Source organism: Eulemur rufifrons, chromosome 9 (genome assembly GCF_041146395.1).
Source record: "Eulemur rufifrons isolate Redbay chromosome 9, OSU_ERuf_1, whole genome shotgun sequence".
Lineage (NCBI taxonomy): Eukaryota > Metazoa > Chordata > Mammalia > Primates > Lemuridae > Eulemur > Eulemur rufifrons.
The window spans coordinates 41,109,731-41,134,686 of NC_090991.1; the positions used below are offsets into that span (position 1 = coordinate 41,109,731).

The following is a 24,956-nucleotide window of genomic DNA, read 5'->3' on the forward strand; positions in this document are numbered from 1 at the left end:
TATTTCCTTCTTATAAAAGGAAGAGACAAACTACTGTCTAAGGTCTCTCCTAGTTAAAATTCTATGAGGTTGAGATAAAAGGAATAGAGAGTGGGGTCCCAAAAACCAGGAGGATGAGAAGGTAGGTTTTCCTGCCACTCTAGAGGGAGGATTCATATCTTCTACCTTCCATCAGCCTTGAAGGAGACTAGCTCCCTTGCCCCCATATCACGTGGCCTTCCCTATCTCTTCCCCAGAGCCTATGAAAAGGCCTCCGGCCTGGCCTGATGCCCACCACCAGCAGGGACAGACACAACCACAACTCCCCCACCTTCCCTTGAAGGACTGGTGACAGCAGGTGCGTCCTTGCCAGTCCTGTCCAACTCAGCTTTGGCTGGGGAGCTAATTTTGCTGGAACCAGGCACAGCACTAGGGTAAGTAAGTATTCGTCCTGCCTCTGGCAGTTTCCTCACTGTAAAATGAGGGGACTGAAATAGATGAGTTCTAAGTTCTCCTCTAGTTCTAAAATTCTAATTTAAAAATCAGCAGACCAATATTTACCTCCTCGAGGATCCTCGTGATGATCTTCTGTAACAAATCTGTTTTGGAAGAAAACAATCATGATTTTCCATCATAATGGCCACTATCTCCAAATCTTTGTTCATTTCTTTTAAGTCTTGTCTACCCAGTGGGGTAACTTCTTTTTATTTATTTTTCAATAGAGAAGGGTCTCACTCTGTTGCCCTGGCTAGAGTACAGTGGCATCGTCATAGCTTACTGTAGCCTCAAACTCTTGGGCTGAAGTGATCTTCCTGCCTCAGCCTCCTGAGTAGCTGGGACTACAGGTGAGGCTAAGAGATAACTTCTTTGAAGACAGGAATTCTTCTTTTTTTCGAGACAGAATCTTGCTCTGTCACCCTGGCTAGAGTACAGTGGCATGATCATAGCTCACTGCAACTTCAAACTCCCAGGCTCCAGTGATCCTCTTGCCTCAGCCTCTCAAAGTTGCTGGGACTAGAGGTGCGTGCCATGACTCCTGGCTAACTTTTCTATTTTTAGTAGAGATAGGGTCTCGCGCTTGCTCAGGCTAGTCTTCAACTCCTGACCTCAAGCAGTCCTCCTGCCTCACCCTTCCAGAGTGCTAGGATTACAGGCATGAAGCGCCACTGCGCCTGGCCTGAAGATAGGAATTCTATCCTGTTTAATTATTCTTTGACTCTTTCCTTGGTATCTTCAGGGTACTGGTTCCAAGATCCCCCCCCACCCCTGTCCAATACCAAAATCCAAGGACCCTCAAGTCCCTATATAAAATGGTATAGTGTATGTACATAACCTATGTACATCATCCTATATACCTTAAATCACCTCTAGGTTACTTATAATATCTAATACAATGTAAATGCTATGTTATTACACTCTATTTTTTATTTTATTTTATTCATTCAAATATTTTGATTCACTGGTTGGTTGAGTTTGCAGATGTGGACCCCAATAATGCAGAGGGCCAACTGTACCTAGCTTGGGGTCTTGTATGCAGCTGGCACTTAATACATTTTATGGACTGTCTTAGATAACAAATAATTCCTGATAACAACTCTTACAATTAGGAAAAAAAGGAAACATCCTTAACTTGATCAAAGTACCTATCACAAACCTAAACAACAGCACTGTTTTAAAGTCAAGAACAAGAGTAGGACGCCTGCAATTATGGCTACTACTCATCATTGTTGAGGAGGTCCTGATCAATGCAATAAGAAAAATAAACGGGTTGTAAGCATTGGAAAGGAAGAAACAAAAGTATCACTATTTGCATATGAAATGATAGACAACCTAAAATGCCCAAGAGAATCAACTTTTTATTGGAAGTATATGAAAATTCAGTAAGGTGGTTATATACAAAAATCAAGAGATCAGCACACAAACCTCAATAGCTTTCCTGTGTATCACCAATAACTAATTAGAAAATGGAAGAAAGAGTCCACTTACAAACACAATAGAAATGTATAAAGTATTTAGGAACAAAGATACATAGATCTTTTACCTAACAGGAGATGCAAGGTGTATGTGATGCAAACATGAAAACTCTTCTGAAGGACATTAGGAAGAAATGAATACACACCATGAGATACCATGTTCCTGGAATGACATAAAGATGTCAATTCTCAAATTAGTCTACAAATTTAATGTGATCCTCTTCCAATCCCATGATAGTTTTTTACAAAAACTGGCCAGCTGATGCTTGGTAGAGAAAATATGCAAGAATAGCTATGAAATGTATGAAAAAAGTAAGACCAAAGAGAAGGAGGTTGACCTGCCAAATATTTAACTCAAAATATGTCACAAAGCAACTGGAATTAAGTAGTATGACACTGGTACTGGTGCAGAAAGACAACTGGATCAATGGAAGAGAATGGACTACAGATATAGATGGTATTTTAGGTCAGTGAAAAAAGAATGAATCATTCAATAAAAATTATTTTAAAACAATTGGATATTCATGTAAGAGAATAAAAGATCCTCTACCTCAGCCATACTAAAAAACAAATAATAAAACAAATTCCATATGTGTGAAAAATTTAAATAATACAATGTCATGAAAGTACTAGAAGAAAATATCAGGGACGGCCTCTTTCCCAGCCCCCACACCAGGTAAGCCGTGAGGTGAGGGCCGCTGATGGGATGACTCAGACTACAATCACACCTGCTCGTCATAGCTTTTGTTCCCTTTTCCACTGGATTGTTGGGCTTGTTGATTTATAACACTCTTTTGATATTAAATATATCAATCCTTTCAAAGGTTTTCATTGTATTTCAATGTTTCAAATACTTGCCAGTGTTTTTGTCTTTAAGGAGGCGGAATGGTAATGAAGAATGCAGGCTTTGCGGTGAGCGGGAGCTGGGCTCTGTGTTTGGCTTTGCTACTGGGGCCTTAAGTTGATCTCCTTCATCTGTACAAGAGGGATGATGGTCTCTTCCTCACAGGAGCGTTGTGAGGATTAAACCAGACAGTATACGGAAAACTCTCCAGCCCATGCTTGGCCTCCCCCAGGGCTAAGTTTGCCAGTGGCCTCACAGACAAGGTGGTCAAATCCACCAAAGGTTTCTGCCTGTGCTATCAGGTGTAGAAAGCTCTTTTCCATCACATGAGTATAAAAATATTCCTTCTATTTTCTTTCTAATGCTTTTCTTTTTTTACGTATACTGATATATATTTAAGGTGAGAGATAGGGATCTGCCATTATGTGTCACCCAAAGAGTTAGGCAGAGCTGTTCCATTTCCATTTGTTCATTTTCTTCCACTGCTTGGAATATGAAAAGGTGACATTTCAAAAGTCTTAGGAACACATGGATTGTCTATTGCCAGACTCCATATGCTAATTCAAATACTAGGTTGCATTATTCCTCATTGTGGAATTAACAAAATGCCACATCCCCTTCCTGGAAATGCCTTTGTCTACTAAAGGTAAAACACTACATGCTACCTTATCCTCAAAAAGCTTATCATCTAAGTGGGGAGAGGAAATAATGAAAAGATATAAATACAAATATAAGATTAAACTGTACACAGAAACTAAAAGCAGTAGAGGAGTTTATAGGAATTTTTTAAAAAAAGCAAAAGGCCACATGCCACCTGGAGATGATGCAGAGGGTACTGTCTGGGTAATGGCCAGGGACCGTCTTCCTGAGGCCTTGACAAACTGACCCCATGCTGGTCCCTGCTTTCTGGGCTCCAAAATCAGACTCTGTCCTCAATTCACTTCTTCCTCTTGGAGCAGTGTCACCATACCAAGATCACAAGACTGACCAACAATCAGAATGCCAGATCATGCTTTGTCAATGGGAAATACATCTGCTCCTTAGACAAAACCTCTGTGGAGAGAGGCCTCTGCCGCATGCTCAAGTATAACCAGAAAGCAACTTGGTGAAAACGGAATTAGAACAAAAGGAATCAGCAGAATCCAGAGTTTAATGGAAAGGGCTGAGTGAGGTGCCGGATGCGGCCATCTCCCCCTAGGCACAGTCTCAGCAGTGGGCCTGACCTCACGTCAGCCGCCTGAGGCCGTGTGCGCTCTCCTGCCATGGTTGGATGGACGCTGCCCACGCTGGTCTCTTTTTCTAAGTTTTTACTACTGACCAGCCTCCTGCAGATAGATACGTTTTTCTTTAGATAAGTTAATACAGGTTGAGTATCCCTAATCTGAAAATCTGAAATCCAAAATGCTCCAAGGTCTGAAATTTTTGAGCACCAACATGAGACTCCCAGAAAATGCTCACTGGAGCATTCTGGATTTCAGATTTTCAGATTAGGGATGCTCAGCTGGTAAGTATAATGCAAATATTTCAAAATTTGAAAAATCTGATATCTGAAACACTTGTGGTCCTGAGCATGCAGATAAGGGCCACTCAACCCGTACATTCCGCCAGGTTCGCTCCTGTCTCATGGGCCAGGGAGCCACTTTGCAGCTCTGCTCTGCTTCATGTGCGGACCCAGGGGTTTCTGTCTCGGATAGCCGTCTTTAAAAAACTTGTTTGCCACATTTTTAAGTTCTCAGGGGAGGGGAAAATGCTTCACCATGGCCTCTAAGAAATGGTGACAAATCACACAGAGGGACTAGGCCCAGGAGGGCTGGAGTATTCAAGAAAGGCATCAAGAAGAAAGATGAACTTGAGCTGGCTTTTGACAGATTCACAGGATTTCCACGGGCAGAGTGAAATAAGAGAACTGTAGATGGGCAGAGGTGCAGACGAAAGCAGGGATGGGCAAGGTGTAACTGGGGTACGGTGTGGGGCTGCCTTGGCTGGAATGGAGGGCGGCCACGACAGGAGAAAAGGTAAATTAGGTTGGATTGGTAGGGTAGAGTCATGATTGTCACCTTATTAAACCAGTCTTTTAATATGCTAGCACCTACCTGTTGAGAAAAGTAATAGGCCATTATGAAATTGAAGAAAAGGTAAATGGAGGCAAGCTCCAGGAAGGAGCCACCGTAAATATGACACACCTTGGAGTAGTAGCTGGATGCAGGGTTTAGCCGCAGGGCTTTAACTGGACCTATTTAGACAATGCCTTACACACTGGAGGAGGATGCTACCTGAATCTAATGAATCTACAAGATGATACTTCTATCTTTGCCTGTGTCCTTTCTCCCCAGGGTGATGACAGCTCAGTGAGGGTGGAGATAATATAGTTCAGCAACAAAGAAACAAATCAGTGGTAGAATGAGAGTGATTGGTGAGTACATTAAATTGTTGACATAGTTTTGGGTTGGAAAAATTTTGCTGTCATATCAACTTTAGCTTTCTTAAATTTAACTTCTCAAAATAGCATCGTGGTTTGTTAACTTGGTTTCAATCCACAGAGATCTCCTGGGAGTGGGGTTACTTTAAAAATCCTTGGTATATACTTTGCAATAAAAGAACAAAGCATACCTCAGTCTTAGTGACTGAAGAGGAATGTCAAGTCATAGTAGGTAGGAAAGTACATTTGATTTTCAATTCATGGGTTCTGAATCTATCGTAAAGGATGTATTCTGGAAACCTGAATTAACTGTTGTCCTTACCTCAATGAGACAGAAAATTATAATCAAAATCATCAGTATTACAGTCACAGATATTGCCAAGATGAGTTTGTTGTTATAGCCGTATCCTGGAACTTTTTTAGTGAGCTAAAAAAAAGGAAAGAACAATTAAAAAAAAAACCAAAACAAAGAGACAGAAAGGATGAAAGCTAACTATTCAAAACCCCTTTCTTCAAGGTAAGTAGCTTACAGGTTCTTAAAGAACATACCAAATCTAATGTGTTACATAATCTTATTATCAAGCATTTTGCTCTACAATTTCTTTATCTTGAGTGTTAGGTCTGTTTCATTCCCTAAATGAGCAAAGTGGGAGATCAGTGTCATGGCCAGGACAAAACATGGACTTGTCTACCCGGGTCTTGCTGCGTGGGTGTTTTCATGGCCTGTGCTAAATGATGGAAACGTCCATCCTGTTTCTGCAGTTGTCCTCACCTCACTTGACTCCTGCTCTTTCTGCTCGCTCTGGGGTTCTGTGTTCTCATTGATATAGGTCTCGGTTTTCCACTGATCCGTGTCCCATTCTGCCTTGGATACTTTCACTTCTTGCTGCTCACTGAGAAGCTTCATCAGGAGGCCTGTTCTAGAGATGAGCTTGGCACAGGCCAAGTGCACATGGCTCTCAGAACAGTCCATTTTCAAAGTCCGGATGACGTGAGCAATGAGCTTTCGCACGTCCTTGTTGGGGATGAGGGATCGTAGCTGCTGGTTTAGCTGAATTTCAAGCTGATCACCTGGGGATGGGCGCGTGGGATAATTAATGTCGTGGGGCATGGGGGTGGAGTCAGCGCCCGTGTTGTGGTATTCCCACTGGGGTTCACTGGCTTGTTTCACAGTTGGCATTATGTTGAATGCAGCCCCAGTGGACCCTGCAGTGGAAGGACTCTCGTAGGTTGTGCTTTCAGGGACAGCTTCTTTGGGCACAGCAGTGCTTCCTACAGAAATGTTTTCTTCAAAAGTATTTCCTTCAGGGGATGTACCAGTGTTTTCTGTAGAAACTTCTGAAAGGGAAAATAATTCTGGAAAAGGATTCTCCTGATGACTCGGGTCTCCTGAAGATGAAAAAGCTTTACGTGAAGGGGAATTTATGAGGCGCCTGACTGGAGAGAGTGGAGGCCTGTTTGCAAATACCAGTCTTTTGAGCGAACTTTCCTTTTTGACCTCTTGACTTAGTTTGTCCTTGGGTGTCCTATGGGCCACATGGGAATGAGTTTTATGAAAGTGGTATTTTTTTCTGGAATGTACGATTGGCTTAGCAGCCTCCATACTTTTAACTCTAGCATTTGCGTCTTCTAAAACAAAAATGGTGTCGATCAAGTCTTTTGATTTGTTTTTAACCTTAGGTGGGGGTTTTGCAGTGGTGGGGGCAGCAGGCACGCCCACCGAGTCCTGTTTCAGTAAAGAAGAGACAGCTGCCTTATGCTCCTGCGTGAACGAAGGCTTGGTGTGGAAGGAGCTTCCCACAAACCTCTTGGGGCTCTGCACCGCGGGAAGCTGTTCCAGTTCACTCGGGACTGGTCTCCCAAGCCTTCTGGCTTCGGCAATTTCCTTTGCGATTGGCCAGGCACTCTGTTTCCTCCTGATTCTCTCCTCTTCTAGGAGCTTTTTCCTTATGCCCTTGGGCCCCTTGAGGACTATCTTCATCCTCTGCCGCCTTTTCCCTGTACCCTCAGTCTCTGCCAGGCTGTTTTCCTGTGGTTGAGCAGTTTCTAATTTTTTGGGAAAGATTTGGCGTTTAAATTTGGGACCTAAAAGGCTGGACTGCATAAGCATGGCAGCTTTTTCTTTCTTTTTAACATCATCAATTTTTTCTTGAATTTCTGCATCTAATAAATTTTTCAGAAAATAGAGTTTCCTCAGTTTGTTTGTGTAAATTGGATTGTTGGATGCAGGTTCAAGAGAGGGGGTCTTTGTATTGCTTTGCAGATGACTCAGGGGCTTGTCTCCATCTTGTCCATTTGAAAAAAGCAGTTTAATGAACGGTAATAACGTTGACTCTACATCTTCTAGATTTCCCTCTGAGAAGTAAGGCAATATGTAATTTAGTGCACTAATAACATCGCTTTCATCATTGAAGTCCAGCGGCTCGTTCGTGAAGCCTGACAAGCTGATGGCAGTTTTATCCGAGGGTTTCTCTGGCTCAATAGTCAGCTCAGTGCTGGTGTGCTTCTTCCGGGCCTGTAATACCTTCATGAGCGATTCTTCTGTATTTCCCAGAGATGCTTCTTCACCTGTCAAAAAAGAAGAGACGGTTTTTGATAATGGAAGACGGACGGAACAGCTTTTTGTCAGTCCACAACCATATATCCCAGTCAAAGAAATTATCAGTCACCAGACAGGTGAGTGCCATTTAGAGAGGAGAAAAACTAACCCAAACTTAAACCTATGAGATGGCAACAGCAAAAGCAGAAAGAGGCATCTTTTGAAACAGTGGCTACCTACTGAGAACATTTCATAATGTGAAATACAGCAACTCTATTTAGGATTATTCCATTGGTCCGCGAGGGCCCAGCCCTCGGCGGAAGCGCAGAGCTCCCCACTGAGCCAGCCTCTCTGCGGATCTGCTTCCTCACGCCCCGTAGCCCGTGCTGTCCTGCCTCACATGCAGGGGGCACGCTTGCGTTCTCGCTGCCATCACAGAGGAACAGGACGAAAGACAGTCCTCTGAGGGGAGGAGAGCAGAGGCCCCAAGCCCACTGCTAAGAGGTTGTCCCCTGGACGCGGCCTTCTCCGCCTCCCCCGCCAGTTCCTCCGCGTGGCCCCTGCTGCCATGTGTACTGGCACCCGGAACGGGAGGCTCTCCACACAAAAACCAGTAGGTCCATCCCGGGTCTTTCCTTACATTTGGGCAGGGATCTCGGGTGGGCGTGAAGAGAGTTTTAATTTGCCAGATTGTATGCCTATGTGGAATGTTCAATAAATTTAAGGAATGACGGAAATTTCTGGATAAACATTACTTGAGGGCCGGGCGTGGTGGCTCACGCCTGTAATCCTAGCACTCTGAGAGGGCGAGGTGGGCGGATTGTTTGAGCTCAGGAGTCGAGACCAGCCTGAGCAAGAGCAAGACCCCCGTGTCTACTACAAAAATAGAAAGAAATTAGCTGGACAACTAAAAATATATAGAGAAAAAATTAGCCGGGCATGGTGGTGCGTGCCTGTGGTCCCAGCTACTCGGGAGGCTGAGGCAGGAGGATCGCTTGAGCCCAGGAGTTTGAGGTTGCTGTGAGCTACGCTGACGCCACTGCACTCTAGCCCAGGCAACAGAGTGAGCCTCTGTCTCAAAAAAAAAAAAAAAAAAAAAAGCATTACTTGAAGCAGAAAGGAAAAAGCAACTTTTGTCAGATGCCTACTTTGCTTTCATTTCATTTCTGTAATTTCCAGCTTTACTTGGGGTACCATCCAAAGCTTCTAACTGCGTGAAGGACAAGTGTACCATGGTGTAGCTGGGTTTCTTTTCCAGAATTAACAGTTTTTGTGGTGGTGGTGAGGGTGCAAGGAGTAGGTAAGCACTATGAGAAAGAAGAAACATGGGCTTGTGGAGAACCCAGAGTTGGGGACAGAAGACCTGGCAATAGGCTGCAGCACTTAACGCCTCTGACCTTGTTTTTCCTCATCTGTAAAACAAGATTAAAAATGTTTGTTCTGCCCACCTCTGGGGAAGAAGGGAATAATGTAATATAGTTGGTGAAGAACTGTTGTGGAAAGTGAGCAACACTGTGTTTATATAAGTAGCAAAGTGTTCTTATTGATTATCTGCCCCGTGTCACTGGTAGAGACCCGTATTCAAGTTGTCCGGACATGAAATCAGTCCCATTTTGGAAGTCATGAAGTTAGCGCTAATAAACCCAATATGTTGAAAAACACTTAAAAGCACCTGAGTGTTTTCTCTGTGGCTAGAAAAGCTTAAGATTCAGAGCAAGTTCAGAGTTGGACAGTCTAAGAATGGAAAAGCCCTCCATTCCGTTAGAAGAGCCAGGTAGCATTTTCTGGCTGTGGAACCAGAAACTCTCAGGCTCCAAATAAAACAGAGTCACTTTTACTCTTTTATAAAATTATAAAAACAAACAAACCAAAACCAGATCTACACCTGTCCCATAAGGCAGCGGGCACTTGAGATCTAATACATATAAAACCAGTTTATAAACTGCGATGTGCTGTGTGGACAAGTTGTCACCAGGGGGCAAAACACCAAGCAAAGAGCACAGTACACAGTTGTGGCCGATAATGTTATGCCCTTCCCCTTCCATTCCTTCCTCCTGGTCCTTTATGGATGTGGAACTGTTACATTATTAAGTTACATAATAATAACTGAGAACTTGACTTTCAGCAAGGAAGAAGTTCAGAAATTTAGGGAGTTTAACTCTGAATGAATGAATAAAAATAAAGCAATGACATCATTAGCTTAAAAACTATCAATTAACAATTAAAAATTAAAAAGCACATAAAAATTTAAATATTTATCATCAGGCAATTTAGACTCACGACAATCTGCGGTGCTTGTCAGACATGCATTCTTACAATGTAGCTTCACTGTCTTGCAGACAGCCTCAATATTACTTTTAAATTGGCAGAGGCAGCAGGCCAGACGGCTAGGTAAGATCCTATAAATGGAAACAGAGAATTAAATTAATGTAAAGGGGTTACTTCAGTTGGTAGAAGAGGCAGGCCAAGGCTACCACAGGCGTAGGCAAAAAGGGGTTCTTGAGGCATATGGCCTGGTCAGTTGTTGGGTAGGAACCAGATGGCCAATAGGAAGGACAGAGGTGGGTGAGCATGGCAGTGGGTATGGTATGCCTAGAATAAAGGTGATAGAGATTAGAGTTGCCAGGAATGATAGCTTACACCTGCAATTCTAGTCCTATGGGGGGCTGAGGAAGGAGGACCGTTTGAGGCCAGGAGTTGAAGACCAGCCCGGGCAACATAGCAAGAACTTGTCTCTTAAAAAAATAAAAGTAAAAATAAACTAAAAGGGATTAAAATTGGGTGATTTGATTTGTAGTTTAATTCAGAAGTTATCTTCTCCCAACTCAAAAGTCTCAATTTGGATTGAGAGTGCACAGCAAGAAGACCGACTTCTAAGAAGAGTCCAAATAAGCCCCCAACTTCTGAAGTCCCTTTCTCAATTACTCTTGAGAGTGGTAAATATTAGAAATTACTCTGGGCATAAATAACAGCTTAGTTTAATCCATATTGTGGGGTTAAACAATAATGGAGATTGCATTGGCCAAACCTGGACAGTTTGAGCATTCAAAAGAATAATGACGATAATAAGGTACCACATAATTACTATAAAGAAGAATCCATGAATTCACGTGGATACTGTAAAAGAAAAGGGAGGAGTCCTTGTTTAATAGAATAATGCCAACTAGTAAATGTAGAAGAATGACAGAATTAGAAAAGTGTCATTTTGCAACCACCAACATAACAATTGATTCAGATAGGGATCACCACAGATGCACAGTTGGGTAAAAAGATGCTTGAGAACAGGATCTTCACTGATGCCAAAGTATCACCACAGAGATTATTAGTTACCAAGGGAAAATATGATTTGACAATGGAGAGATCTGGAAGATAACACCTTAATCAAGTGATTAAACTTAGCATTATGGGCCACCTGAAGTCAGGAGGTAGGCAGGATACATCGCCTATGTAGTATTCCTCCCAAAAATGTTTAACCTGAATCTAATCATGAGGAAACAGACAAATCCAGATCATGGGAGAATTTATAAGACAACTGTCTTAGACTATTCAAAAGTGCCAATGTCATAAAAGACCAAAAAAGGTAGAGAAATGTTTTAGACAAAAGGAAACAAAGACATGCCATGCAGTGCCTCATCTTTGACTGGATCCTGGATCAAAACAAAACAGACTTAAAGAATAGCATTGGCTTCTGGCCAAGATGGAGTAACAGGGACATTGAGCCTTGTGCCTGAAACAACCAAAAATACCAGATAAAATATATTAAACAACAGTTTTCAAGACACTGGGCATCAGGCAATGAAGGACAGTGATTTCTGTGAGATGGGAAGTAAATGAAGTGTGACCTGTGACCGCCCTAGGTTACCGCTTTGAGAGAGTTTCCAGGCCGTGGTGCAGGGAGAGGAAACTCAGGCATAGACCGGTGGACTCTCTGATTAAGGAGATGGAGCTGAGAGTCTGGGAAAACCAAGGTGGCTAGAATTCACACCTTGCAAAGTACTAGAGAGAAAAGAGGCACAGAGAGAGGGAATTCTGGGATAGGCAGAGGGATCGCCTTAGCATTCAGCAAAGCACTGACTGATGCGTGTGTGTGAGGAAACTCCTGGAGGCTTAGAAAAGAACCACCCAAAAGGATTAGACAGAAGAATACTCAGATATTGCACAGGTTTAGGAATAGTGCCTGTTACCACAAGCTAGACTGGAAAACCTCGTGATTCATGGGGCAATGGGTACTCTCAACAAACTCAAATTCACGATGTCTAGAATCAAATAGAAAATCACCAAACATGCAAAGAAGCAAGAACATATGACCCATATTGAAGGAAAAAAGCAATCAATCAAAACCAACTCAGAACCTACACAGATGTTAAAATGACCAGACAAGGACACTAAAACAGTTATTTCAAAAACGTAAAGACTACAAATGTTAAGTAGAGGCATAGAAGATATAAAACAGACCCAGATTGAACTAGGTATTAAAAACTACAATGTCTAGATGAAAAATACACAGGACGCAATCAATGGCAGATTAGACACTGCAGAAGAAGAGATCAGTGAATATGAAGGCGTTGCAATAGAAACTACCCACATGAAACATAAGAAGAAGCAAAACAAAACAACAAAAACAAACACAGCATCAGTGAGTTGTGCAACAACTTATATTCTGGGCCATAAAACAAATTTCAATATATTCAAAAGGATTCACATCATTCAATATAGGTTCTCTCTTCTCTGACCATAATGGAATTAAATTAGAAATCAACAGAAAGATCTGAAAAATTCTCAAATATTTGGAAACTAAACAACACATTTCTTTTTTCCTTTTGTTTTTCTTCAGACAAGGTCTAGCTCTATTGCCCGGCTACAGTGCAGTGGCGTCATCGTAGCTCTCTTTAACCTCAAAGTCCTGGGCTGAAGCATTCCTCCAGCCTCAGCCTCCCAGGTAGCTAGGACTACAGGCACGTGCCACCACACTCAGATATTTTTTCTATTTTTTGTAGGCATGGGGTCTCGCTGTGTTGCTCAGGCTGGTCTTGAATTCCTGGCCTCAAGCGATTCTCTCTCCTCGGCCTCCCAAAGTGCTAGGATTACAGGCATGAGCCACCATGCCTGGCCTAAACAACACATTTCTGGGGGGTGGGGGAGGGGATGGGGGTATGCCTACACAATGAGTGCATTGCGCACCGTTTGGGGAGTGGTAACACTTGAAGGTGCTGACTCGGGAAAGGGGGGGCGGGGAAAAAATATGAAACTATTGTTTTTAACTTGCACTGTTCACTTAATAATTTATCATGAATATTTCCCATATTATTTCATATCATTGTACAAGAAATAATGTATACATTATGAGGACATACTGTATCTAACAAGAAAAAAAAAAAAAAAAAAAAGAACAAACTAAAATTTGTCTCTTCCCCACTTTGGTCTCATAATGGTGGGTGACCTTCAAAAGAGCATTAGTGTTTGCCATCATGCTATTTGGGTCTTGGCCCAAGACAAGGAGAAGCCGAAGGAGGAGATCAGATGGGAAATGGTGGAGTTTTCAGTCAACAATAAGATGGACTATTAGAACAGGAGTAACATGTGTGGTCCTGGAGCCTGGCACCAATCTTGCACAATTTTTTTCTACTTATCCCAGAACAATACTGGGAAGCAAATTCTGGAAAAAATATTTCCAGTTCCTTAAGTTGAGACAGTGCAAAGCTACCACAGTACCTCCCTTGTAAACTTGACATCCATATGCACCTCTCTTAACAAAATTTAACTTTCAAATAAAGATAATAGACAATGTAAAAAAAAAAAAAAAAAAAGAAAATGAAATTTCACACAGACTTGGTATTGTTCTATAATAAATTTATTAAAATTATATGCTGTTACCAAAAAAAAAAAAAAAAAAAAAACAACACATTTCTAAGTAACCCCATGGATCAAAGAAATCAAAACGGAAATTAAAAACCATTTTGAACTGACTGAAACTGAAAACACAATAGGCCAACATGTAGGATGATGCTAAAGCAGTACTCAGTTTCTTCAGCTTCTACCTCAACAAATCAGAAAAGGAAGAGAAAATTAATCCCAGAGTAAGGAGAAGAAAGGAAATAAAGAACAAAGCAGAAATAAGTGAAATAAAATGAAAAACAAAAAAATGAAATCAGGCTGAGTGCAGTGGCTCATGCCTGTAATCCCAGCGCTTTGGGAAGCTGAGGCGGTGAGAGGATCACTTGAACCCAGGAGTTTGAGACTAGCCTGCACAACATAGCGAGACCCCATCTCTCCAAAAAAGTTAAAAATTAGCCAGGTGTGGTGGCACATGCCTGTAGTTCCAGCTACTTGGGAGGCTGAAGCAGAAGGATTACTTGAGCCCAGTAATTTGAGGTTGCTGTGAGCTATAATGATGCCACTGGACTCTAGCGTGAGCAACAGAGTGAGACCTTGTCTCAAAAAAAAAAAAATTAAAGAAATCAGTGGAACAAAAAGATGGTTGTTAGAGAAGATCAATAAAATTGATAAACCTCTAGACTGATCAAGAAGAGAGGAGACACAAATTATTAATATCAGGAATGAAAGGGATAACATCGCTATAGACTTTGTAGATATTAAAATGATAAAGAATTATTATAAAATACTTTATACCAATAAATTCAACTCAAGATGAAATGGACAAATCCCTTTAAAGACATAAATAACTAAAGTTTACTAAAGAATCAATATGTAACTTAAGTATCACTATTAAATTAATTGAATAGGTAGTTTAAAACCTTCCCACAAAGAACGTTCCAATCCTATATGGCTTCACTGGTGAATTCTATTAAACATTTAAGGAAAAAATAATATCAATTCTACACAAACTCTTCCAGAAAATTGAAGAGAAGGGAATACTTCCCATTCATTTACAAGGCCAGCTTTTACCTCATCAAAATTAGACAGACAAGAAAAAACTACAGACCAATATCCCTCATGAACATAGAGGCAAAAATTCCAGACAAAATTTTAGCAAATCAAATCCAATATATACAAAGATACTATATTGTGATGAAGTGGTGTTTATCCCTGGAATATGCAATGTTGGTTTAATATGTGAAAGAAAGAAAGAAAAGTACGTATGTTAACAATTGAATCCACATGAAGGTCTCATGGGTGTACATCGTTGTATTCTTTCATCTTTCTGGTAGGTTTGATTTGGTCGAAATATAAATTTGGGCAAAAAAGATAACCAAGATAATTGATTAGCCTATCGTTGTGGTTTCCTGGGGCAGTTTCAAGAAGATAAAAAGTAACTGGAGTAAATTCTCAAGGTTAACTTTAAGCAGTGTAGTATGGTGATTAAGAATACAGACTCCATATTAGGCTCAAATACCAGCTCTGCTAATAATGTGAACTTGGACAAATTGCTTAATCTCTATTCCTTAGCCTCCTCATCATGACACCACCTACCTCTAATAAGCTTTGAGAATCAAATGAATCAATACCTGAAAAGTGCCTGGCGCACAGTGAATGCTCAATAAATGTTAACTGCTCTAGTTGCTCACTTGCAGAGGCTGCCAGAAAAGTAATGATGCTCTCCTACCTTGGGTTGTTTGGAGTATTCTCTGCGCCCTCCAAAAGGATGACTTTATTAGGACCACATTAGGACCATGAAAACAGAAGTGTGTTTCATGGATACATATAAGGCTGTGAGTTGGGAGTATGATATGTAGAGTTTTAGATTAAAACTGCATCCAGTAAGTTGGCCTGACACATCTCTCAAATGTATAAAGGATTAATTACAGGTGACTAACGTTATTCCTTTGAGTCCAGTGGAAGCCTCTGATCTTCATATAAAAAGAAAGGACCCAGAACAGTAACCTAGCATTTTATATATATACCATCCTTAACTTTGACACAAAGTTTTTGTTATTCCTTTCCTGGCTCCAAATTTTTATCCTGAAAATTTTCAAATCTACAAAAAACTTGAAAACATACTATAATGAACATCTGCATACCTTTCACCTGGATTCAACAGTTGTGAACACTTTGCCACGTTTGCTTTCCATGTGTGTATGTCTCTGCATTTTCTGGGCAAACCATTTGAGAGAAAGCTGCAGACATAATGACCCTTCACCGCTAAATACTTCAGCATGCAGCCCCTGAGAACCAAGGCATTTTCCTACATAACCGTGATACTACTAGCACCCAAAATGAAATTTAACGTTATATCATTGTTTACTATATATAGTCCACACACAAATTTTCCCAATTGTCCCGACCATGTCATGGCATTTAAAAAAAATCCAGAATCTAATCAAACATTAAACATTGCATTTAATTTTCATAATTCTTTAGTCTCCTTCAGTTTAGAATGCTTCCCTGTCTTTTTAAAATCTTTTATGGCACTGATATTTTTGAAGCAGTCAAGCCAATTGTTTTATACAATGTTCCTCAATCAACTTGAATATAATCACAAGGGAATATTTTTAGCAAGGACACTTCGTAAGAAGTATTGTAGTTTTTATTACTCATTAAAATGTATGAGCTAGAAATTATACAAGTAATGATAAACTTAAAGAATTGTTTTAATATATACTGACAAATCTTTGAGGCTGCAAATGACCTGAGCTATAGATTATCCTTATTTGAGAATAATAATTTTTCAATATGCATTAAAGATCATTACACAGCTGGGCGTGGTGGCTCATGCCTGTAATCCCAGCACTTTGGGAGGCCCAGGTGGGAGAGTCACTTGAGGCCAGGAGATCAAGACCAGCCTAGCCAACATAGTGAGACCTGTCTCTACAAAAAACAAAACTAAAAATAAATATAACTAAACTAAACTAAAAATAAATATAATAAAAATAACTGGGCATGGTGCTGCATGCTTGTAGCCCCAGCTACTCAGGAGGCTGAAGCGGGAGAATTGCTTGAGCCCAGGAGTTGGAGGTTATAGTGAGCTATGATCATGCCATTGCACTCCAACCTAGGCAACAGAGTGAGATCCCATCTCTTAAAAAAAAAAACAAAACAAAAAACTATTACACGTGAGTTAAGACTCACATGAGCTGGCCTACTTACTTTGTATGTAAGTGTGTAAACTCCTGAAGACTTCCAATAATGAACTCCAATATGGCAGTTGCTTTAATCTCTTTATGGCCTTGGTGGCAAATGGCTACAGAGAATGAGAACACTTTTCCTATCCACTACTGGTCAAGAGGAAAGCAGACAGAACCCCACTACCTTGGACAACTGAGAAAGCTGGTTGATGATGAGGACTCTGACAACCCAGAGAGGAAGGCATCTAGCTAATGTGGAAGACGCTGCAAGACGTCGAGAAAGATGAGGGTAGAGCAGTAAGATGGGTCTGACGTGGTGAGGATAAGAGAGTGATCTGGCAAAAACCACTGGAGCAGAGTGCTAAATGAAGGGGCTTTTTCCATACTAAGCTTGTGTAGTCTTCTCACCTAGCCTTGGAATAACAGCAGGTTTCTATGTAGCTTGCCATATTGGAGGAGGGGTGGCGGCACAATTTAAGCTGCAGTAAGTTGTGTATCAAACTACCACACAGGACCCTAAAGAAATATTTTTTTAAAACTGAAAAAAATTGAAATACGTCACACCATACATGAAAATTAACTCAAAATGAATCATAGACCTAAAGGTATTAATAACTATACAATTTCTGGAAGGAAACATAGGAGAAAAATCTTTGTTACTTTGGATTAGACAATGGGTTCTTTGACAAAAATGTCTTAGATAAGACACAGAAAAGCACAAAGCACGCAAGAAAAAAAATTGCTAAATGAGAGTTCATCAAAATTAAAAACTTCTCTTCTTCAGAAAACACTTTTAATAGAATGAAAAGACAAACCACAACCTGAGAGAAGATATTTACTAAACACGTATCTGAAAGGACTTATATCTAGAGTATAAAAAGCACTCTTAAAACTAAACAAGAAAATAAATATCTAATTAAAATACGGGATCAGATTTGAACAGACAATTCAGTAAAGAAGATATTTGCACATGAATAGACATTCAACATCATCAGCTATCAAAGAAATGCAAATTAAAACCACAATGAGATTCCACTACACACCTACTATTAGAAAGGCTATGATTTTTTTTAAAAAACTGAAATATAAGGATCTGCTGATGGTGTGAAGCAACTGCAACTTTCACACTGCTCATGGGAATGCAAAATGGTACAGCCACTTTAGGAAACAGTTTAGCAGTTTCTTAACAAGGTAAATATGCACTTAGCGTGTGATGCAGCAATCCCACCCCTAGGTATTTATTTGCCTGAAAGAAATGAAAGTATATGTTTCATGCATATTAGAGTTTTTAGCAGCTTTATTCATAATTGCCAAAAAACTGGAAACAACCCAAATGTCCATAAACTGATGAATGGATAAACTGATATACCTATACAACTGGAATACTACTCAGCAATAAAAAGGAATGAACAGTTGTCCCTCAGTATCAATAGGGGACTGGTTCCAGGACTCTCTGGAGATACCAAAATCTGTGGATGCTCAAATCCCTGTATAAAATGATATACTATTTGCATATAATCTCCAGTATACTTTAAATCATCTCTAGATTACTTAGAATACCTAATACAGTATAAATGCTATATAAATAGTTGTTATACTGTATTTTTTAAATTTATATTATTTTTATTGTTATATTGTTATATCTTTTATTTTTTCCAAATATTCCCCATCTGTGGTTGGTTGAATCTGTGGATGAGGAGAGGACCAACTGCACTTATAGATACAACAACACGGATAGTAGCATAATCTCAAAAAACTTATGCTAAGTGAAAGAAGCCAAAGACAAAAGGCTACACACTGTATGATTTCATTTATAAGACAGTCTGGAAAAGGCCAAACTATAGGAACAGAAATTAGATTGGTGGTTGCCAGGGGCTGGTGGGGGGAGGAGGGGATTGATTGCAGAGGAACATGAGAAGCCTTTTTAGGGCGACAGGAATGTTCTATGTTGGGAATGTGATGGTGGTTACATAACTATACATTTGTCACAACTCTTTGAACTGTACACTTAAAAAGGGTGAATTTTAGCCTTAGCTAAAGCAAGAGTGAGACCCCGTCTCTACTAAAAAAATAGAAAGAAATTAGCTGGACAACTAAAAATATATATATATAAAAAAATTAGCCGGGCATGGTGGCACATGCCTGTAGTCCCTGCTACTCGGGAGGCTGAGGCAGGAGGATTGCTTGAGCCCAGGAGTTTGAGGTTGCTGTGAGCTAGGCTGATGCCACGGCACTCTAGCCTGGGCAACAGAGACTCTGTCTCCAAAAAAAAAAAGGTGAATTTTATTACATGAAAATTACACTTCAATAAACCTGACTTAAGAAAATATAAACCTAAAAAACCAACTAAGTGAAAATAAATTTAAGAAAAAAAATAACTTACAGTTTTTCCAACTCAAGAGTTGCCATGAGGATGTTCTCAATTGTTGTAAGTGGGACTTGCGTTGTTCCCAGGTCTCTGAAGGAGAAAGCCCAAACAGTCATGATATGAGCCCCAATGCAAAAATCCTATACTTAAAAAGATATTTCAAGGACTTATGATTACTTCAATTTTGGCTTCTCTATAAAACAAGCCAGCTCAAGAGTTTATTTGCCATTGAAGATAATTCTAGAGAGCTCTTATTGAAGAAATGTGATTATTATGTTCATTTGCATCATCACATTAATGGCACTGAATAACAACTTACATACTTTTTAACCATTATCTTCCCATTTTAGTATTGCATTCACCTCTCTTCATCATTTACTCTATTTTTTCTTTTTAAAATAGTGAACACCTATTCCTCTTTGCTTTCTGGGATAAATGATGTTCCTACATGCATCTGTACATTCTATATCTGTATGTGTTCTTCAGCACTGCTCTCTTCCCCTGCTGGCTGTCTTGCCCATCATACCTCCTTTCTTAATCTCTTGTCATTGCCAATAACTTTTTTTCAATAGCCTAGTTAAAATTTAAATTATGACTCTTTAGCCTAAATTCAAAATATTTAATCTTTGATGCAAATAAAATACAAGAGCAGAAATCTCATGACTCATGAGATTACTGTAATACTTACAGATATTTTAATGCTGGTAGTTTAAAAAGATATGAATCTTCAACAGTGGTCAGAGGATTTTGATTGAGAATTCTGAAAAAATGCAATGGAATTAAAATTACCTGCATTTTCCATTTGCACGAAACTGCATGAAAAGTTGATATTCATTTTTTAGTATGAAACTTGTAGGTAAAAAAAAAAATCATTTTCTGTCTTTACCTATAAATCACCCTTAGACTCTGTAAAACACTCTTCCTTTGGGAACTACCCACATTTCTAAAAGATAAAATGGAGACGAGAAACAGAAAAAATAGAAAAAAAAAACAGTGGATAGCAAGGAAAATATATGCCAATTATCCTCCATAATTTGAGGTGCTTGTCTTTCATCTCCAGAAATTAAAAAAAAATCACGGTTTAATACACACAGTTAAGAAAAATGTGGACCAAATCCTTGGCTTTAGAGCCAAAGAAAAAGAGATAAATCTAAGAGAAGGGAACTCTCATCACATACTCACACTGTATTCTTGTATCACATCACAGCCTTTGTTACTTTGCACGCAATCACCTGTTCACTTGTCAGTCTCCTGGACTGTCAGCTCCTTGACAGCAGGGACCACACCTTATTGTCATTGTCATACCCGTGGCCTGGCACAGTGCCTGAAATTTACTAGGTATTTAATAAATGTTTGTTGACAAATAATATTTTGTTTGAATATCAGTAACATGAATAAATTCATTTTTTGATGTAAATTTTGTTCCAAAATGCTGGAACAGATTTCCTTTTCAATTCTTTAAAGCAAGCAAGCAAACAAACAAACAAATAAAAACAAAACAAAAGAAATGGGAAGGAAGAGAAGGCAATCTGCCTTTAGGTTAACTCTACTCGGCCGGGCGTGGTGGCTCACGCCTGTAATCCTAGCTCTCTGGGAGGCCGAGGTGAGCGGATCCTTTGAACTGAGGAGTTGGAGACCAGCCTGAGCAAGAGCGAGACCCCGTCTCTACTAAAAAGATAGAAAGAAATTAGCTGGACATCTAAAAATATATATATAAAAAATTAGCCGGTCATGGTGGCGCATGCCTGTAGTCCCAGCTACTTGGGAGGCTGAGGCAGGAGGATTGCTTGAGCTCAGGAGTTTGAGGTTGCTGTGAGGTAGGCTGATGCCAGGGCACTCTAGCCCGGGCAATAGAGTGAGACTCTGTCTCAAAAAAAAAAGAATAATAGGTTAACTCTACTCAAGAATCATCAGTATACTGCAGCACATTATAAAAATAAGAATTATTACAACTGATATTTATTGCGCTGCAAGGCACTGGTGATTAGCATTTCACATTTAATCCTCACAGTAAGCTTACATGGTAGATTTATTATCGCACTTTATAAATGAGGAAACTGAGGCACACAGAGGTTATATAACTTGTCCTAAATCACCAAGCTAGTTAGAAGCAAAGATGGAATTTAAACCCGTACTGATCTCGAAGCCTGTGTTTATCTTCTATGAAGAAAAGCGGTTTAAAATAGTTGTTATTTTAACCTTAATTCTGATAGAAGTAAATATAAAATGGCTTTTCAAACTTCATCCACTCATCGGGGAGAAGCTCTTGAGAATTACATTTCTCTTTTTATTCATTTTCCCTAATCATTTCCCATGATTAAATATTTAATTAGCCCGTGATCATTGAGACTTTACAAATTTAAAACCATGTTATAGGTGACATCAGTGAAAATGGTGGAGTAAAGACATCTGAAAATTCATCCCTTCATAAAACCAACAACAAAAAATATGGCAAAAGTGTCCAGAATGAACTTTTTCAGAACTCTGGAAATTTGCCTAAAAGCTTGCAGCAGCCGAAGGAGCATTTATTCAGGAAAAATGGCTGACTTTCTGTAAGAACAGTGAGATTGGTGTTGTTTTAGCTTGCCCTAGACCATTCCTCACTCCCCAGCTCAGTAGTAGCCTTGAAAAATAGCTCACACCCCCAGTACCAGAGGGAACAGAATGGAGCTGGATCGAGCTCCTTCAAAGCCTCGTCCCCAATGAACTGTCATTATTTGACCTATCTGGTGGTTCCATGGAAGACCTTACTTGAAAGGCTTGTCTTTATTTGACCCAACTACCAGCTGTCAAGTGCTAAAAGCCTGTCCCCAGAGGGTGTCTGTGGAAAACAATTCCAGGAAAAGTGTTTTAACATCACAGGTGCATGAGGCAAGGGATAAAAGTTGGGGCAAAAAAAGAAAAAAAGCCTAATTAAAAACCTTAATAGAAAAGGCTGAGGAATAAGATGTCCATAGGGGCTTTGAAACACTCCAACGGATCCTTGGGAAACTGGAAGACCATGAGACATATTCCTGGGAATCTGGAAGGTCATGCACAGTAAGTTTAGGGCTGTGAGCATGGTCAGGAAAGACCTGAGAAGTCCCTAAACTCTAATCTCTGGCTGACCCTGAGGTTCTGCACAAGCAGTTAAGTGAAAGCTAAGGCGGAGCTGGAAACTACCTCGCTGAGCGCTGAAGCTATGCCCTAACATGCACATGATGAACACAAAATGTATAAAGACGTATATGTGACAATAACAGTATAAAGGGAGGTGTGAGAGTGGAACTTTAGAGAAGCAGAGTTTTTGTATCCTACTGAAATTAAGTTGGAATTAATCTGAACTAGAATGTTATAAAGTAAGATTAAATTACTAGAATGTAATCCCAGGGCAACCACTAAGACAAACGACTCAAAAACATATGGTAATATTGAAATGGTACACTAGGAAATATCTATTTAACACAAAGAAGGCAATAATGGAGGAAGTGAGGAATGAAAAAGACATAAGACATAGAAAAAACAAATAGCAAAGTGACAGATGTAGATCCTACTTTATCACTAATTACATTAAATATAAATGGATTAGACTCTCCAATTAGAAGGCAGAAATTGCCAGAATGGATTTTAAAAAACATGACCCGACTATATGCTATATAAGAAACTCACTTTAGATTGAGTTTGAATAGGTTGAAACTAAAAGAATGGAAAAGACATATAATGCAAACAATAGCCAAAAGAAAAGCTGGAATGACGATCCTAATAACAGACAAAATAGACTTAACACAAAAATTGTTGCTACAAACAAAGATGGACTTTTATAATGACAAAAGACTCAATCCATTAGGAAGATAAAGTGATTATAAATATATATGCATCTAAAAACAGAACCCTAAAATACGTACAACAAAAACTGACATAATTAAAAAAAATAGATAATTCAACAATAGTGGCTGGAGACTTTCAATAAAGGATAGAACAACTAGACAGAAGATTAGCAAGGAAATGGAAGACTTGAACAACTATAAATGACTGGACATAACAGACATCTACAGAACACTTTCTCACATTAGGAACATTAAAATAGCAAAAGACACATTCTTCTCAAGTACACACAGAACATCCTCCTGGATAGACCATGTTAGATCATAAGACGAGTCCCAATAAATTTAAAAAGACTAAAATCATACAAAATAGGTTCTCCAAACATAGTGAAATGAAATTAGATATCAATAACAGAAGTAAATTTGGGAAATTCACAAACATGTAGAAAGTAACATATTCCTAAATAACCAATGGGCCAAAGAAGAAATCACAAGAGAAATTAGAAAATATTTTGACATGAATCAAAAGGAAAATACATACGCCAATACAATGGGATGCAGCTAGAACAATGCTCAGAAGGAAATTTATAGATATAAATGCTGATGTTAAAAGTCTCAAGCCAATCACCTAAATTTCCACCTGAAGAAACTGGAAAAAAAAAAAAAAACTCAGTAAACTAAATGCAAAGCAAGAGAAACAAAGGAAATAATAAAGATTAGAGCAGAAATAAATGAAATAGAGAATAGAAAAACATAGAGAAAATCAACATAATCAAAATTGGTTCTTCGAAAATATCAACAAACCTATAAACTTTTAGCTACACTGACCAAGAAAAAAAGAGAGAAGATTCAAATTATTTAAATCAGAAACGAAAGAGGAGACATTACTACTGACCTCACAGACACAAAAAGGGTCATAAGGGAGAACCATGACCAATTGTTTGCCAATAAATTAGGTACCCTGGATGAAATAGAAAGATACAAACTACTGAAACTGACTTGAGGAAAAAACAGACAACTGACATCAGGATCCTGCATTTGTGCCTAGTGAAATCAAAACAGAGGGCCACTCCATGTTAGCCTATTTCTTCCTCCTGTTGCAGAGCTTTCTTGTTTTCACTATGTCTGTGCTGGGGCAACGGAGGGAACGAGAGGGAACTGACGCAACAACTCAAGTCTGGGGATGCTACAGCAACTCTTTCCCACAAACCAAATGACATGAATGTCTTTAGATTCCCACTGGATACTGTCTTAAACCATTTCCATTTGTGGTTGAATTCCCTCATTTTACAGATAAACTAAGGTGCACTGACACCTAATCTACTGCCTTTTTGATATCTTTATGGGAGTAAGAGGTGGCAAGCTTTTTATTCGCTTCCAAGTTTAAGAAATATCACTCTAAATGGTTTTTTAAAATAGACCTTATTAGAAGAGGAAAACCCAACTATTTCTGTATAAACCTTTTGCTGTAGAACAATGAGACAGAATAAAGGCAGCTCACAAAATAAGGGAACATTTCTTACCTGTTATTTTTTTTTCTCCAAATTCTTCTGTACGGTCCAGACAGATGGGCTACATTTCCTTTCTATTAACTGAGGAGACACAGCAGACTTGGGGACTGAAGCATGTCATCACTGTCCTGAATGTACTGAAATCCTAACAGCTTTAGCAGAACAAATGTCCAAAGCAGGCAGTGAAAATAAATTTTAAATAGGACAAACTCTAAAACTGCCTACGCTAGAATCCCAAGGCAGGCAGGGAGAACCGGTTCCTTGGAAGAAGGTGGTCAAAGAACTAAGCAGAGTGACCTAGACCCTGTTCCGGTACGTCTGAAGTACTTGGCGATGGAGTAACCGCTTTCCTTCATTCATCCACTCGGCTCCATGAGCCGTGAGAACACGTCTCCCACGCGAAGCTCCTCGTTACAGGACCTCTGACTGCATCACGTGAACCCTTTCTCCGAGGCAAAGTCTAAAGAGTCTGAAATGGTGAGCCTGTACTTTAATCC

The 24,956-nt window shown here is 39.6% G+C and overlaps 1 protein-coding gene across 1 annotated transcript in view; it reads right to left on the minus strand.

Moving 5' to 3' along the window:
- Nucleotides 1–24,956, minus strand: part of LOC138392394 (leucine-rich repeat-containing protein 37B-like) — a 47,215-nt gene that overhangs the window by 1,133 nt on the left and 21,126 nt on the right. Inside the window, exons 9-14 of the mRNA XM_069483155.1 lie at nucleotides 19,834–19,905; nucleotides 19,161–19,235; nucleotides 10,035–10,153; nucleotides 7,643–7,783; nucleotides 5,988–6,286; nucleotides 5,538–5,642 (exon numbers count right to left, since the gene is read on the minus strand). Coding sequence (XP_069339256.1) covers nucleotides 5,538–5,642; nucleotides 5,988–6,286; nucleotides 7,643–7,783; nucleotides 10,035–10,153; nucleotides 19,161–19,235; nucleotides 19,834–19,905 — 811 coding nt within the window. The remainder of the gene's footprint in view (nucleotides 1–5,537; nucleotides 5,643–5,987; nucleotides 6,287–7,642; nucleotides 7,784–10,034; nucleotides 10,154–19,160; nucleotides 19,236–19,833; nucleotides 19,906–24,956) is intronic.